The sequence below is a fragment of the Serinus canaria genome, chromosome 4, assembly GCF_022539315.1.
Source record: "Serinus canaria isolate serCan28SL12 chromosome 4, serCan2020, whole genome shotgun sequence".
NCBI classification, from domain to species: Eukaryota; Metazoa; Chordata; class Aves; order Passeriformes; family Fringillidae; genus Serinus; species Serinus canaria.
The window spans coordinates 11,624,464-11,640,861 of record NC_066317.1 but is presented as its reverse complement, the minus strand read 5'-3'; the positions used below and the strand labels follow the sequence as shown (position 1 = coordinate 11,640,861).

At 38.2% G+C, this 16,398-nt stretch overlaps 1 protein-coding gene across 10 annotated transcripts in view; it reads right to left on the bottom strand.

Moving 5' to 3' along the window:
* The window catches only part of GAB1 (GRB2 associated binding protein 1), a 118,328-nt gene that overhangs the window by 51,574 nt on the left and 50,356 nt on the right, over positions 1-16,398 (bottom strand). For 9 of the 10 annotated variants that reach the window (XR_007777539.1, XR_007777538.1, XM_050974206.1 and 6 more), the window contains exon 2: positions 8,496-8,790. Coding sequence is in view for 8 of the 10 variants with exons in the window: in XM_050974202.1 (XP_050830159.1) it covers positions 8,496-8,790 (295 nt within the window). In the remaining 2 variants the exon portion in view is untranslated. Of the gene's footprint in view, positions 1-207; positions 296-8,495; positions 8,791-16,398 lie in introns of those variants that run through there. The other variant, XM_030238769.2, reaches the window with a different exon arrangement.

Below are 16,398 nucleotides of genomic sequence, written 5' to 3'. Positions count from 1 at the left end.
CCAGGCTCTGCCGGTTTGCTTCATGAACTCCCACGCCTGGCTGCCCTGCTGGGCACCCCCCCCCTTCTCCTTCACGCCGGGCCACTATCACCGGCACCGGCTCTGTCTCTCTCTCCCTCTCTCCGGGAGGCGGGGGGGGGAATGGAGGATGGCTGCCCGAAGCCCTTGCAATGTTCTCCTCCACCCTTGGGCCCAGGCCTAGCCTACCTCTCTCCGGCCACATGGCTCCCGTCCCCCCCCCCGCCCAGCTCGGTCGGGCGGGGGGGGTCTGCTCAGTCTCAACCGGAACTCCCAAGAGGAAGTTCCCCTGGGAGATCACAGCTTTTAACCCCTGTGTTCTCAGAGGCGTATCCATGCCCTCAGTGGACAAACCAGGTGCCAATATTAAATCTGAACACTGATTGGCTTGCCCACACCATCACAAAAACTTCATTTCCTTTCAAACCACGACAACTGCTCCAGCTTCTGGGGCATCCCAAGACAGAGGCTGCTTCCACAGCCTCTGCTGACCCACCCTCTGACACACTATTCTCTGAATTTCTGTTTCTTTGAGTACCTTTATATTTTTGACCTTTACCACCATCCTGTGGCAGTGAGGTCCACACCTTACTACACATGACATGAAATCCCACTTCCTTTTAAACCTGATATATTCCCTTGATATATTTCAGCTCCCATCTTCAAAGAAACTGTGAACAATTGCCTCCTACTCATAATTCCCATTCCCAACTTTACACTACTTTGTCATAGTTTTTACTGAGTTGGTACTGCTTAATTTTTCCTGGTGCAGAAGCCATTTCATTGCACATCTGGGTTCCCTTTACCTCACCTTTCCTAGCTCTGCTACTTTATCTTTCCTGAGAAGAGAAACCATTGCACACAAAGCACAAAAAAAAAAAAAAAAAAAAAGTCTAGGACACACTGATTAAAAAGACATAACAATGATTCATTCCATTCCTTTCCTAGCCTTTCCCTTTCAGTTGTTACTGAATATTCAAGGTGATGCTGTCCAGCTGTCCAGAAGCCGTAAAATCTGTTCTCTGAGCAAGGATATGGAGCCCATTAATGTTAATGGACTGTTAGAGATACTTCCCTTGTGATGAGTTGTCTCATTACTTTTGACACAGAAAATACTTGATAAAATCTCTGATCCTCTCACAGATCTGTGTGGGGTTTGTTTGAGATTGGTGTTTGTGTGGTTTGGTTGAGGTTTGTTTGGTTTGGTTTATCCAGCATATAGAGCATTAACTATTAAAATACCAAATTTCTGATCTGAAATCCATCCTCATACAGGCATTTTGTATGTGTTAAATAGTGTGGGCTAATGCCAGATTGAAAGATGTACTGAATTTGGTCTAAAGCACTTCAGATTTGTTTTATGCATTGATGCCATTTCAAATTTGACTACAAGGGAAGAAGTAATGTTAAAACTTTCAGCACTGAGCAAATGAAAGCTCTTTGCCTATCTGCATCCTCTCAAATATTCTATTCAGCCAAGTACTCCTGAAGCTGATATGTAGGAAAGTTGCTCTTCCAGCAGCCATTTATGATTTCAAAGAGTACTTCATTAACTTGCTCCACTTTGGACTAGCAGATTTTTAGGGATGGGGTCATCTGCACACCAAAGAGTGTTTTAAGTCATTTGGTTTGTTCCCAGAGCTCAGACACTCAGACTGCTTTGAAATAACTGGGAGCTGGAAAAAAAGCCAGAAAATTTAACATGCAAATTAGTTTAACAAGAATCCTATTTTGTTTTTATTATTCCTGGATTCAGTACAGCAAGAACAATCAGGTTTCTCAAAACAGGGCAAGAGTTTTATCTTTTCTCAGTTCTCTTGTTATGAGTAGTTACAGGCTTAATTTTCACTAGAATTTATACTTTTTTCTTCATAACCATTTTCATATCTTGTAAAATTTATGATGTAAAACTAGCATTTTTTGAACAAGAATAACACAAGGCTCCACTTTCTTCCTTCTTAAATATATAAAGCTACTTTATTCCACAAGTTCCTACATATCTTGCTTTGTGTACAACCTAGAAAATCTGAGTGTGGGAGTTTCTATTTAGGATTTGGTTTATATTTTGGTGTTTGTTTGCTTTTTAATGAAAGCAAAAACGAAATTGTTTTCTACACTATGATGTACAGTCTCTTAATATTCTAATTATGCAAAAACTTGAAATGGTCTCATAATGAAAAAAACACAGAGGCCTCATTACAGCACGCATTTCTTTAAATGTCAAAATTGCAATCAAAGTAAGAAAATGCATTCTTTGTGCATTGTAGGTAGAAATATGAAAACAGAAATGGGATTTTTCCATTGCAACAGTGAATCAGCAACAGATGTGCAATGGCATGATTCTTCCATTCTTCTGAGATGTTTCGTTCCAGCCACTTACTATAAAGCATCTGTTATTAAAATAACCAGTGGCCAACAAAATATCAGAGCAATAACCCTGTCCAAAAATTCACAGACACAATAGTAAGAGCCATAATTAAAAAAAACCCCACCAAATAAAAACTTCATAACTACATCTGAAGCCTTAAAAGAACTTCTTTGTTTGTTTGAGAGATCCTGGAATCAAAGGGCCACATGTGCGCACACAGAGCAGAAGCACACCTATGCTGGTGGGCACTTGCATTTTTCACACATTAATTCAATAGATGAGAGCCAGATCCAGCCCAGAAGAGGCACAGACACATGAGCATGGATTTGGGATTTGGCATTAAGTGATCAGCTTGGCATCAATATAAAATCTATGCAGTAAAGCTCCATACTGAACCTTTCTGCTACAGCCAGATAAAGTCCTTTAAAATGCTCTAATAAAAACTTCATATGCATTTTATAGGTTTATTTTCTTAGGTTAATATAATCTCACAGTACCTCTCCCTTCCTGAAGATAAACATGATACCCTATTTAAGGAATGAAGAGTTCAGCTTCACACATTATGTCCAGGACATCCCCACCTCCTGCATCTGAACCAGAAACACGACTGACTGTTACAGGTTCCATCACACACGGAAGCTTCCAGCTTTCAGAGCTAGCATCTAAAATTTAGTTCTTGCTATCTACAGTTCATGTGTAATTATAAGCTGTAGTTTTGGTTACCCATTTAAAAATTGAAAATACCAAAAGCATTTGCACCTGGAATTGACACCCCCTCTCTACCTGCGATTTTGTTTTGAAGACTATTCATTTAAAAGGAGATACAAGGAAACATCTGTAGCCTGTTCTCCCCATTTTCAGATGGCACCCAGGCTGGGTGATGCAGGAAAAATAATCAAGGAGTCCTGTTATAGACTAACTTCTGTAGGTGCTCGTGAAGAAAAATAGTGCAGCCCACCACACTAAAAAGCTTGGAAATTTTTCTTCTCCAAAAAGGCCCAGAGCTTTCCTTGGCAGAGCATGCTGCTCTGACCACATGGTGACTTCTCCCAGCTGGGGCTCCAGCTCAGTGCCTGGACTGTAGGTATCTCTGTGTTCCAGAGAGGCTTCCATCATTCCACGTGCTGCCTCTCAGCACCTCACAACTCACAGAAACCTGCAAAACACTTTGCCAACCATTCTCCCAGTGACTCAACAGTAATGTAACAGCTCAAGAAGTGTACAGCAGGAACAAGAGAAAATTAATTTAATTACCTAGGTATAATAGGTTGAGTTTGTTTTTCCTCAAGGAAGAACAGAATCACCTTCCATGTGAACTTCTGTTACATGCAGCTGTCCGCTTAAGATAATGACCTCAAACACTCAAGATTAAGATTCTGATCATACCCCGATAGTAAATTATTTTTTAAATATATGTAAAATATATGTATTTTTGCTTCACATCTTGAAAAGGAAGATCTGCTGCAGATTTTGTGCTCTATTCTTCATCATCATCATCTCACTTAACCACCTGTTCTTTTACTACAGTAGAAGACATCTTAATCCTGTCTGCTGTCTTCTCTTTTTCTTTGGATAACAGGCAGTGATCATCTCAGCTCAAGCCACCAGCTACCAGTTCTGTCAAACCCTTGATTATACCTACGCAATTTTGCTAGAAAGCTCTAACATCATTCTTCACAGTCTATCATCACCTTCCTCTCAGTAATTCCACTCTTAAATCATATTTGTTTGTCTCAGGGGCCATTATCTCCACAACTTTTTTTACTCAAAGTAAGCAATCAAAAACAACTTCAAAAAACAGATGCCCATGTGTCACTATTCCTTCTAAACCTACAGTCTCAGTTCTGTGACAACAGACCCATGACCCTTCTCTGGAGAGTTTCTCTCTTATATGCTTAACTCAGAACTTTTGTTACTTTTTACTGCACTCCAGGTCATCAATCACCCATCCTTTCAGCATGTCACCTTTGAGCCAACAATTCTAGCTAATCATATCTGAGAGATACAAAAATGCCTCAACTCTTCATTAAGTACATCATCTCCATAGTGCAAACTTGTTGCAATTTTATTTAAGTTTATTACTTTGTCCTTACACTTCCCTTTATGCTCTTCCAGAGCTGCCCTTCCTTTATCCAGAAGCTCAGCTATTTCTCCTTACTTTTGAGACCTTTAATGACTAAGGTCTTGAATATTCAACACATGCTATTGGAATGGCAATTTTGCTTTGCCATGTGTGCTAGACCCTGTCATGAACTTTTTAAAGCTGTCAAAGAGGAACATTTTTTGTTTCTTACAGGGAGACCCTTCATGCAGGAAGGACACCATAAACACTCCCAATACCTACTATTTATTTAGCAAAGACAAGGAGTCAGGATGGGAAGGTGAAGTTACGTTCATCCTGTCAGTCACTGATATTGCAGCTAAGCTGTGATCAACTTGAAGTGCACGGATTATCAGAACATCATTTTAAAAAAGCAAATAAAAAATTCTATTGTTCCAAAGACAAAAAGGTAGGAAGGCATACACCAGATAGGAGCAGCCTGAAAAGAGACTCTGAAAGCATCAAGTATAGAGCAAGCTGCAGCTCCTTCAATGTATGGTCCTTAAGATGACAGAAACTTTTTTCATGACATTTTATTATTTATTTAAATGTAATTGTAGATTTCAATGTCTTGTTCTTCCCTTTTTTCCTCTTCTTCTCTAACTTGTTATTTCTTTTGGTTTATTTTGCTACTGCTGTCTTTATTCAAATGAATACATGCAAGTAACATGTTTACATATAGTAAGACCATTTCCTCCTTTCCCTGCTCTGCCAGGAACACTAAATTACAGAAACATGGAGCTGGATCACATATAAAAGATTCATCACAGATGTCTACTAAATTCTAGGGAAGGACTTTCACAGCCTGTGCTTAGATATCCTTTGAAGGGTTTTCTTTATTGTTACATCACTCATTGAGAGAAAAACAAGTTCTCTCTTCAGATAACAACAAATCCATGTCCTGCTTATCACAGCTTTTTTTTTGCAAGTCAGTTCTTCCCTCCATATTTTCTTCTCAGGGAAAAAAAATCCTTCAACTTTTATTCTCAATAATCATTTTTAAAAAAACATTTCCTCTCTTTTTACCTTTTTCTAATCATTTATCCTCATCCTGCTGAAAGTATTTCAGAGGACATCTCCGCAGCAGAAGACACAAAACAGCCATTACCCATTAGGTCCATTCAATCTCTCCATCCTAGATTGTCTCTCAGTACAGTTCAAAGAGAAACAGTGGTGACACATTTTTGTCTTATAGTTCCATTTTAATCTCTAGATGATCTATTGTACCATGATCTTACAGAGAAAATATGAATGCTAAAAGCGCAGTATGAAACTCTGTGGCAAAACCAAATGCAGTGCTCAGGTGCCCCCCCAACTTTGCATGCGTTTTAAACAGAAAGATACTACAGAAAGAAATGCTTTACAGCTTCCATTTGAAAACAAGAAGCATTAGCTGAAGAAAATTTAAAACTGCCCATTTTATTTTTAAAAGTAAAAGAATTATTTACCTTATTTAAAATAAAAATTCCTTCCTGTTTCTGTCTTGTTTAATTTTAAAATACCTAAATCACTGTGAAACCTTTCTTAAAAGAAAGTCCCTATAAAAAGCTAAATATTGCATATATTGTAATTGTAATGCAATCATTACAGATTACACTAGACTATGATGCAACCAGAAATGTGAACACTCATTGCTTATAAATATGATTGAAGAGCATAAATTATCCACTCTGTCTAAATACAAATGTAACATTTCAGATCTCCACAATGTAGAGATTTCACATGCAAAAATCAGTTTCTAGTTGGAAGGTCAAAACAAAGCATTAGGTAAAAATAAGTACTCAAAAAAATTTCTAATGAAATAAAACAAAGATGAAACTTTACATTACAGGAATCACTGAGTCTTTGCTATGTATGAAAGCAGTAGCTCAGACCTACTCTGAGTGTTATTTTTCTGGTCTCTGTAGAGTTATGAGCAACTCTTTCTCCCTCATTTGTCCCAACACCGTAACATCAACTCCCTAATTGTTTTCTAATAGCACTAGCCACAGCCATCTTGCAAGTTTTTTCTTTATAAATCCAAGAAGGCAATGTTCCTGGGTTTCCAAATGACCCCCAGAAGGAGCAACAGGGCAGTGGTGTTCTTGATTGAGCAATGGATGCCAATGACAGGACACTCAAAACACAACCCTTAATCAATCTGGCAAGAGACATTTTTTCCAGCTTCAAAGAAAACTATCTTCTGCTTCCACAGTTACTAGAAAGATTTGTTATGCTACACACACCTTTTGTTCAGCTCCAGACTAAAAAAATATTGTGTTTTTACTATCTGAACTTCACCTGTTCTTTAACTTCCCAAAATAAGCTGCAGGTGAACACAGATTTTTAAAGTACATTTACGACCTGCTCTTCCACTGGCAGGAAGATTCATCTTGGAAAAATAAGAACTTGGCAATAAACACTCAGCAACTGATTTTCCCATTTTCCCTTTTTAAAATTCTTCCTCAATACATTACAAGGCATCACTAAACCGATAAAACAGACAGTGCTGCCAACTCTCAGTCATGTGAAGTAAAGGTATTGGAATAATTCAGTGTAGTAGACACCTGTCTTCTTAAACCAAAGCATTCAGCCAAAGCTAAAATGCCAAAAATGAAACATGCAATGAGAGTACAATGGGGAGAAGTTATCGATACAATTGACTGAAGCAAAAACTCAGTTTATGAGGGCATAGTTACATCTCTCCACAGCCATAGCAGGTTTCATCTTCAGTTCAATAACGGAAAACTAAGGGCTAACAAAACACCAGCTCTCAGAGGAAAGGTCTGATGGTTTTGAGGGGACCCCACCTCTCTGTTCCGTGCAATAGATATGTGCTCCTTTGTGCTCTGCCAAAGAGCTGCCAGGTGAACATGTTTCCTCCTTAGATCCAAGATTTCCAGTTTGTCCCCAGAACCAAGAACTTCTGCCCACACCTGCACTGATGCATTGTCCCCTGCCCACACCTCTCTGGAACACAGGGACGCCTGGCAGGCTGAGCACTGAATCCCATGGCAGTTGCTTTCTGAAATGTGCTGCAGGTCCTGGATGTTCTCAGGATGCCACAAAAACATGCTGGAACTGTCAAAAGAAGCAACCTTCCCTGAATTTGCTATTACAGTGGCAATTCATAGATGAGGTTTTCATGACAAAGTGGTAGTTCAAAACTGCAATAAGGAGAAAGAAAAGGGCCCCTTCTTCATAATGCGACAGTATTTTCCAGTCACTTTTAAAGATTTGGCTGGAGCAAACGGATGCAAGTCCCTTTTTCTCCTTCACCTCCCTCAATCCACAATCCTACAAAAAGCAGATATTTAATTCTAGCCCCTTCAGTCAGGCGTTATGTATAACCCTCTTATGCCTTATGCCTCTTATCCCTCTTACCACTCTTGGAACTGTGCACAGATCTAAGCAAGTCATATAACCCACTAATCTCCAAAAGGAATGCAGGAATAATAGGTAAATAAATAAGCAATGGCCACAAGATATTTGGAAGGAATTAAACACACCATCATGTCTCCTACAAGCTGCCTTCATACAGTATCTATTTTGGTAGGATTTGAGTAGGATAGTGCAAAATTACAGGTTATTTTTTGTTTGTTTTAGCTGATGGGGGTGGATTTCTTTTCCCCCTAGTTTCAAAGCAGGCAGGGAAATGGTGATATTAGAAACCTGACATTTTGGTCTCATTCCTGCTTGTATAACCATATGTTTTTATACCAAATGGGACTCCTTTGATGATTATGAAGATCTACTGCCGCACATGATTTTACTTGAGATTTTTCCTGTACTTCTAAGAGCTAACATCACACAGAAGAGCATCATCCAAGTTCTATGGCACACTTAATTTGTAACAAATTCTGAGTATCTCCCTCTGTTCTGCTTACTTTTTTTGAGGATAACAAGGAAGTTTCAATGGCAATACACACAAGTTTCAAAATATACGCCAGCTAAAGATAGTCATCTGATCTTTAAAATGTTCTTCACACAAAGGCACGACATTTTCTCAGAAAAAGCAACAGAACTTACCCTCATCTGTAGGGTTGAACCCACAGATATCACAGATACATCGAACCCACTTATTCATCTCCTCCTCGCTGTCTGCTACCAAATAGAAAACTCGATCTATAGTATTGATATCAAAAATATAGCTGTTTTCAAACTCCTTTTTGTTGAACGTTAATCCAGCATCCACTTGTTGACACAAATTTAAGTCAATAATACGGATAGGCTTCTTGGCGTGGTCATTTTTGTAGTATTCCAATACATCTGGATCCCCTGTTAAGCGGCCGCTCCGAAGCACAAACCACCTTCTCTTCCATGCCTGAAAATTGGGGAGAGACAAAAAGAAGAAAAGTAAGAAGGAAGAAATCATACTTTGAGACCTTTTACGTGTGATTCCAGCCTGGGTTGAACCAAGTACTAATAAGCAGTTCAATTATTATACTAAGAGATTGCACACCAAATACTCACATCTAACACTATTTAGGTATTCTTACAGCAGTGGACTTAAGGATTAGTGAATTTGTATTTTAAATTTTACATCTTGACTTTGTTTGTAACAAGTGGATATATAAATTAAATCATTGTTTATAAAATGAGAAAGCATGAATACACTAAAGAAAAAAGTGGGGTGAGGATCAGGAGAGGGGGGAAAAAGCACACAAAAAGGGCTTCCAAACGAAGCTGTCACAGGCATGAGAAAGACAAAATAAAATACATCTTTAAGTGTTCCATTGTGTTTTGTTTCCAATATCTGTTGTTTCAGGTTGATGCATTTTAACTGATAATCAATGATATGACCCGCATTTAAGGAACAGACAATGCTCACACAGTACATGCACCTCGATTCCAGGGGAACTCTGCATTTAGAACTTCACCACATTTCTACAGTAGTACTTCTTACAGAAAAAGAGCAACATTATTATTTTTTGAAACTGTTAGAGAGATGGGGATGGAGAGAATGACCAAATGTTGTAGTTTTACCAGACAAATGCAGTCTTTGGGGAAGATACAGAACAAATTAATTTGATAGTCTGACACTATGGCTATTATACCAGCCCTCCTGATGCTGCAGAAATAAGCTGGTCTAAGAGAAAAGCAAATGCAAAATGTTGTATTCTCTAACGAATTCTTAGCTGCCTTTCATCCCATGGGCCTCTATCACCTGCCATTATTCTCATCAAAGACCTTAACTGAAACCACTCAACCAAGCTCAGCATACAGCTTGTTGCTTCCAACAGCATCTTTATTGTCCTACTTGGCTGCACTTTTGCTCCTCAGTTCTATCAGCAATACTATGCTAGCAGCTTCTTTTTATATCCCAGTGCCAGGATAATGGGCACAGCAGAAAAAACCAGACACACTGCCATTGCTCACTAGGAGAGCTGCACGTCTTTCACACTGAGAAATCTGAAAGCAGAGCCCAGACACAGTGGGGAGCCACCCCTGTGTCATCCATGTTTTCTTATACTTTTCAGCAAAGTTGGAGATCAAGGTAAATCAGTGCAGTAGCCAAGACACTGTGAATTGCACCACAGACTCACACCATGCCCCAAGTCACCCCACTTTAAACTTCCTTAGGATATTCAAACAAGGTTGTCAGCAAGTCCCTTGAAAGATTTAAAAAACAAAACAAAAAAAACAAAAACAAAACAAAACAAAAAAAACCCAAAAAAAAACCCAAAAAAAAAAAAACCAAAAAAAAAACCAGCCGAAGAAATGCATAAATAAGACAGGTGAGGGCATTTTCCTCCTGGCCAGCCCTGGCTGTGTGCTAACCAAGGAAAGGAACAGAATCAGCAAGGATGGTCCCAGAAGAGATCAAGATGTGTGATGTCCTTTAAACACTGGGACAGCAGCTCTGAAAACAATAGTTTCTTACTGTGTATTAGGGAAAGATTCAGAGCCATTTTTGTGAGGCACAAGAGTGCATTCATTTCATTTTTGTAGGTGCTACCTTCTAACAAACTAGTGGAAGAGGGACATAATGGACTAGGAGCAAGTACTGCACTGCTGTCTCCCCACTCTCAACAAGTGCTGTCGGTTTCCCCCAGTGTTGCAATAGGACACGAAATGAACGACACGCACACTGAAACTTCCAAGGTAAAAAGAAGAAAGCTTTTTTCTTGACTTTGATATATACAGAATTTTAAAAGTTACTCTAGATTGAAGGATGAAATTGCCACTTCTGCAATGACACTGGTCAAACCAACAGTTTATCAAATTTCTCCTCCTCCAGAAAGGAATGCAAAACCAATAATTATTTACATAAAAGTGTGTGAGAAACTCTGTTACAAAAATATAAACATCAAAAGACTTAGAAGAACTTAGGGTAACACCCCAGAGACTCATAAAACCCCCACTGTGCATGCCTGTTTGGGGTATCAAGCTTCGAAAGCTATTATGAAAAGATAATACAGAAAACAGGAGAAAGGGAAAAAGAACAGACAGTTTAATTAAGGCTTGTGATCCATTCTCCAGCTAGCAAAGCTCTAAAAGTTTCTTGATTTTAAGATCACGTCTGTACTTTACAAAACCATTGCATTTACTGCAGTTATGCTGAATAACAGCATCTGTTTTTAAATGATGAACAGTGTGAATCAAGTCAAAGTCTCAAGCAACTATTTCCATGGTAGCAGTAAATTTAACTGGTGAACAGTTAAAATGTAGAAGATGTAATAGATTAAACCCCCTTCAATTTAGATTTCAAATGTGAGTATATCATAGCAGCACAGCTAGAAAAGAAGCATTTAACATCAACCCAAAAACATCAGCAGAGTTTGTTTTATTTCCGGCTTCCAAATCAAGCGACAACTTAGATGCTGGGATAACATGAAACTTCAGTAGATGAGCCTCTCTTCAGGCAAGGCTGATTGCAGATAACTGCTACAAACTGCTTCAGAAAAAAGCTTTATCTTTAACCTCAACCTTCAGTCACTCAGATGAAATTTCCAAAGCAGAAATCAAGAGGAAAGAGATTAGAGATAGGAGAGGAGCAAGAGCAATTGAGAAGCATGATGCCTTTTGTCTCACAGTTTATGCAACAACAAAACACCAGGCAAAAAAACCTCTGTTATCTCTGTATCAACCAGGTATGCCTCTTCCAAGAATTTGTTTCTAGTAGTGTGTTAGGGAATGAAAGGTTCTTAGCAATCCTGACAATTGCTGTGGAGTATTGATGAGTAAATAGAACTCTAAAACTGAGAAAAAAGACTGAGTTAAAAAGAATTTCCTTTCAGCCCTTCAGGCTACAAAACAGCAAGTCTTAAATATTTAAAACATTGAATTTAGTCTGCTGGCACCTGCTACTATTTTTGAAGAGTTTTCACATAGTGCACATGCGAACATTTATTTCAGTCCTATAGTGAGTCACACTCTGAAACTGGCACAGATTATATTCAAAAACAAATGCAATTCCATAAACTACACACAAATAAGGCAGATGCAGAGGTTGTCTGGACTACAGTACAAAGCACAGTTTAGCAGCAGAATGAAGCTTAAAGCTAGACGAGCAAACTGACATCAGCACTCTTGTTAATCATAGTACAAAAGCGCCTCTATACTTTGTCCAAGTGCAAAATGAGCTCACATAAATCACCCTTTGTTATTTGAAAATATCTGGGATTCTTAAAGCTTGATCTATTTTTAACATTTCGGTATTTGTTGCTGCAAAGAAAGCTGTGCACTGCCTCACTGAAGTACAGAATATTGTGCTATTTGTGTTATATGTGGAAGGAAGAGCTTTTTCAGCAACAGCTTTCCAAAGAGCAGTCTCTAAAAGTGAGAGTGCACATGTGTAAATACATGCTTATGCAAGTTTTATCTTTTTTTTTTTAACCATTTGGGCATTTTTGTTTGAAAATTTTGTGTTTTCTTTTATAGAAGTGCATGCTACAAACTATTTCTCATAATCACTCAAAAAGATGCAACCAATTTACATCACAGGAAAATTAAAGATAACAATTATTTATCTGTCACATAACTGATGTTACAGCCATACATTATCAAACATTGGTTTTCTGTGCTAGAAATCAACTGCTTTAAGTTTGAGAAGCCAAAAAAAATAGCCAGAATATGATTTAAGTACTTTGTAGTTATTTAATTCTGGAAAGAAATTTGAGCAAATATATTTTTAAATGAAAGATTCACTCAAATATATAAAATATGTTAGTAACATAAATATGGTTTAATAATATATTTTATAAATATAATAGCACTTAGTCACTAAACATTGCTTTCAGAGCAAATACCTAATTCAGACAAAAAATTGCTCCTTTTGTAAGTGTTGTAAGGCAAAAATCATGGTTTTCAAGTTCACCAAAAACCTGTGTAGGCTTTGTAAATTATTACAAAACACAATTTAACAAGGTTTGCTTCTTTTCCTTCAGTCTAAGAAAGGCCTTGTTTGGCTCTCAGCTTGTTTTCTCCTCTGGACTGCACAGCACATCAGCTGGCCGAACACAGGACACCACTATGCCTGCCAAACATTGTCCTGCGTCTGTCATGAGACCATCGCTTCATGAGACCATCATCACTATAGAAACGAGCTTGTTTACTTGCTTTTGAGAGAGGTTGAAATATGATATGCTGCTCACCCACAGAGCATCAAATTATCAAAGGAACAGTGGAATTCTGTATTTTTTACACAGCAATTTGAGTAGGTTACAAAGTAAAACCAAGACATTTCAATGATTAGGGTTGGTTTTTTTTACTAAGGTATATATGCAAACTGCTGATTTCAATATGAATGAAGGAGCTAATTGACAGAAAGCAGCATGCAGCAGTGTTAGGGTTTAGTTGGTTTTTGGCTTTTTTTTTAACTACTGCATACTACTGTATGCAGTACACAGAATTTACAATATATTCTACTTACAAGTGGTGTACCTATTGAAGAAGTTGTAGCTATACTTCCCTTAATCCTTACATTTATGGATTATTTTCCCCTCCTCTCCTCATACACTCTCAAGATGTACTTCATTCAGCTGCTGCCTGTAGTTCAAAGATGTAGGAAATAGGGATGCATATGTAAATGGAAAGGGAAAGGAAGGAGGAAGGGGCAGGAAAGAGCAGATAATTTAGATTTTTCAAAGGATTTAACCTTCCACTTAGATCCCCTAAGAGGTTTCTCAAGAGGCCAAAATGATTACATGACATGTTAAAATAAAAGCTTAGAGATGTTAAATCAAAGGCAGCTTTTTGTGATCCATTTTTTTCAGACTTAGCTCCCACATGGCCAAGTGATTGCTTACCGATAAACTAATCAATTATCCTTCTGTAGTTTCCTACTGTAATTACTCACCATTCTAAGGCTGCTTAAAGCTGATTTTAGCACATTTGCCACCATTTTTCTTCTGTGTAGCATCCAGTCAAAAAAACCTATCAAAACTCCTGAGAACTGGCTAAGTCAAAGACGATTCCTTACACTCCACCCCACTAACACTGCTAATAAATATTTCCCTATGTATGACCAGTCAACCCAAGAATAAAATTACAAATCTCAGGCCTTCCTTTTCATCTCTCAAGTGTGTGGATGTTTGTGCTTAGGTTTTCATCTCTGTACTCACAGAGTACTTTAAAAGGGCACTATGTGGCATCCTTCTTTCTCAGAGACATCAACTAAGACCTGCAGAAAGAAATAACTTGCCCAGGAGCACAAGGAAGGCTCCAAAAAATACCTGGTGTTTCATAAATGCACAGCAAGACATTTCCTTACTCCAAAAGAACTTTGGAGTAAGGGGTAAACAGATGACAGAAGGCAGAACATGAACCAGAGAGATGTAGGAATAGCAAAAGACACAGCCTGAGGTGACTTTGTAATGGTCTTATGGACATTTAAGTCCTGTAGCTACAATTAAGCATTTTTCAATTGTCTGCCGGGATCAAGATTTAATAATCTTTATGATTTTGCTCCCATCTATTTAATCTATTCCTCTCTTTCTAGTTAGTTCTCAGTGCAAAGATTAAATAACAGTGAAATTGGTACATGTCTCTGACAAACAACCAGAAAAAGGATCCCAAACAACAGCTGAGTATTTCTGCTCCTTTTTGCCTCCACATTTCCAGTATGCAGGTATTCCAGCCATCGCAGAAGACAAACACACCTCTGGCACAGCTTCACTGACTTGTGGATTAGACCTGTACTCTGCATCCCAGTAGAAGCTCAAATGAAACAAAAATAAAAGTGTTCCTTCACACTGTGCTTCTTTTTAAATCCTGTTTGTGGTCAGCCTAGACCAGTGACAACTATAACCGATGAGCTGCATCCCACAAGGCACATACTTGGGAGGACTGCTGGGAAGTAGCAGAAAGAGGTCACGTTAGGTAACAATACTTCAAGTACAGGACTTTACTTTTTCCACTTGCTACTCTTCCAGCTTGCAGAACTTACTACACCATGGTGAAACTGCAAAATTTCAAATGTTTTCCCTAACAAATTAACACTTGCAGATTTCCATATGGATTTCTATATAGATTTCTTATTTTGGGGTGTTTTAAGGAAAGCATTTTCTGTAATTCTTTTAAATCTTTTAGGTTCATTGATTTTGTGGGTTTTTTTTTAAAGGCTATATCATGAGCACCAGGAACTGAAGAATATGTAATTACTAGTTATTTCTGAAACGCTTGTCATAACACCAACTGGCAACAGACATCCTCTTATTCTCTTCCCTAAAAATGATGCCCTTTATTTTTTGAAACCTAAGACAGAACAATTAAACCAAGAACCAAAAAAAAACCCCAAAGCATATTTAGTGTCTTAGCAGCAGAATCTACAATTCTATGATTTGACAATAGTTCAAATATTAAGTAGTACTAGATACTAAGAAGTGTAAATAGATTGCTAGGAAACAAACAAATGGGATATAAGGAAAATACTGATTATGTTATGACTTTCTTTAAATACTTAAGGCGTGTTTTCCAGGAAGCACCATCTTTTCTCACTGAGCAAAATAAGGAAAAAACAATCTCAATGGAAGTTTCCGCTCTCCTGGCCATCATCCTGATCATCTGTTCCGAATACACACAAAGCCAAAATTTCCTGTTTTCAAACTATTGTCACCATTTTCTAGTCTTGTGCTGTCAATTCTAACTTTAGCTTGTTAAATAAACAAAACACTGTTCTGTACAGCAGAACAATACTTCCACATACATTTACTGTGAGCTCTGTTTCATAACCAATGTTTCAGCACGTGAATTAGTCTCCCAGCATTAATAAAGCGCAAAAAAGGTACAAAATAAAGTGCAGACAGTGTAGCACAAACTGCGGCTTTATTTTGTGAATCTGAAACAAACTGAGTATCTTCATTTTTTTCTTAATTTTTTCTTGCCTTTTACATCTTTTTTTCCTACATACTTATTCCTATTCCCAATGCGCAATAGTGCAGTCAGGTCTGTATCATCTAATTCACATTAAACTGATCTTTATTACAACTTGTTTCAGTAAATACTTTTCTGCAACATGCCATTAATTTTCTAATGGCAAGCACAAACTTACTCCTGCACATCTGGGAATTATCACCAAAGGAGATTATAATCTCTTCACCAAAGAAGAACCTTTTCATAGCTGTACAGAGCAATAAAGCAAGACCCCTGCAGCAGCGCCAGAACCTGAGCCCCCATTTCACCATCTCCAAGCCTGGACCAGTGACCAGATCGTCTCTCTCTATTCCTACATTCTCTAATCCAATTGAAAAGCCTATAATAGTTCCAGTGGTTCTGATCTCTTGCAAACCCACCTTTTCACTTCTCCTCCACCATCCATCCTGTGTAACCAAGACATAACTCCTAGGAACTTGCTGGGAACATGTTCCCCACCACTGATATGAGCTTTGCAATCTCCTTTCACCACTCCATCTCGCTCCTTTGTCAGCAATGAAGACACAATACTCACCGCATGGGGTCTGCCTTGGTACAAGGAGAAATACAGTTACTG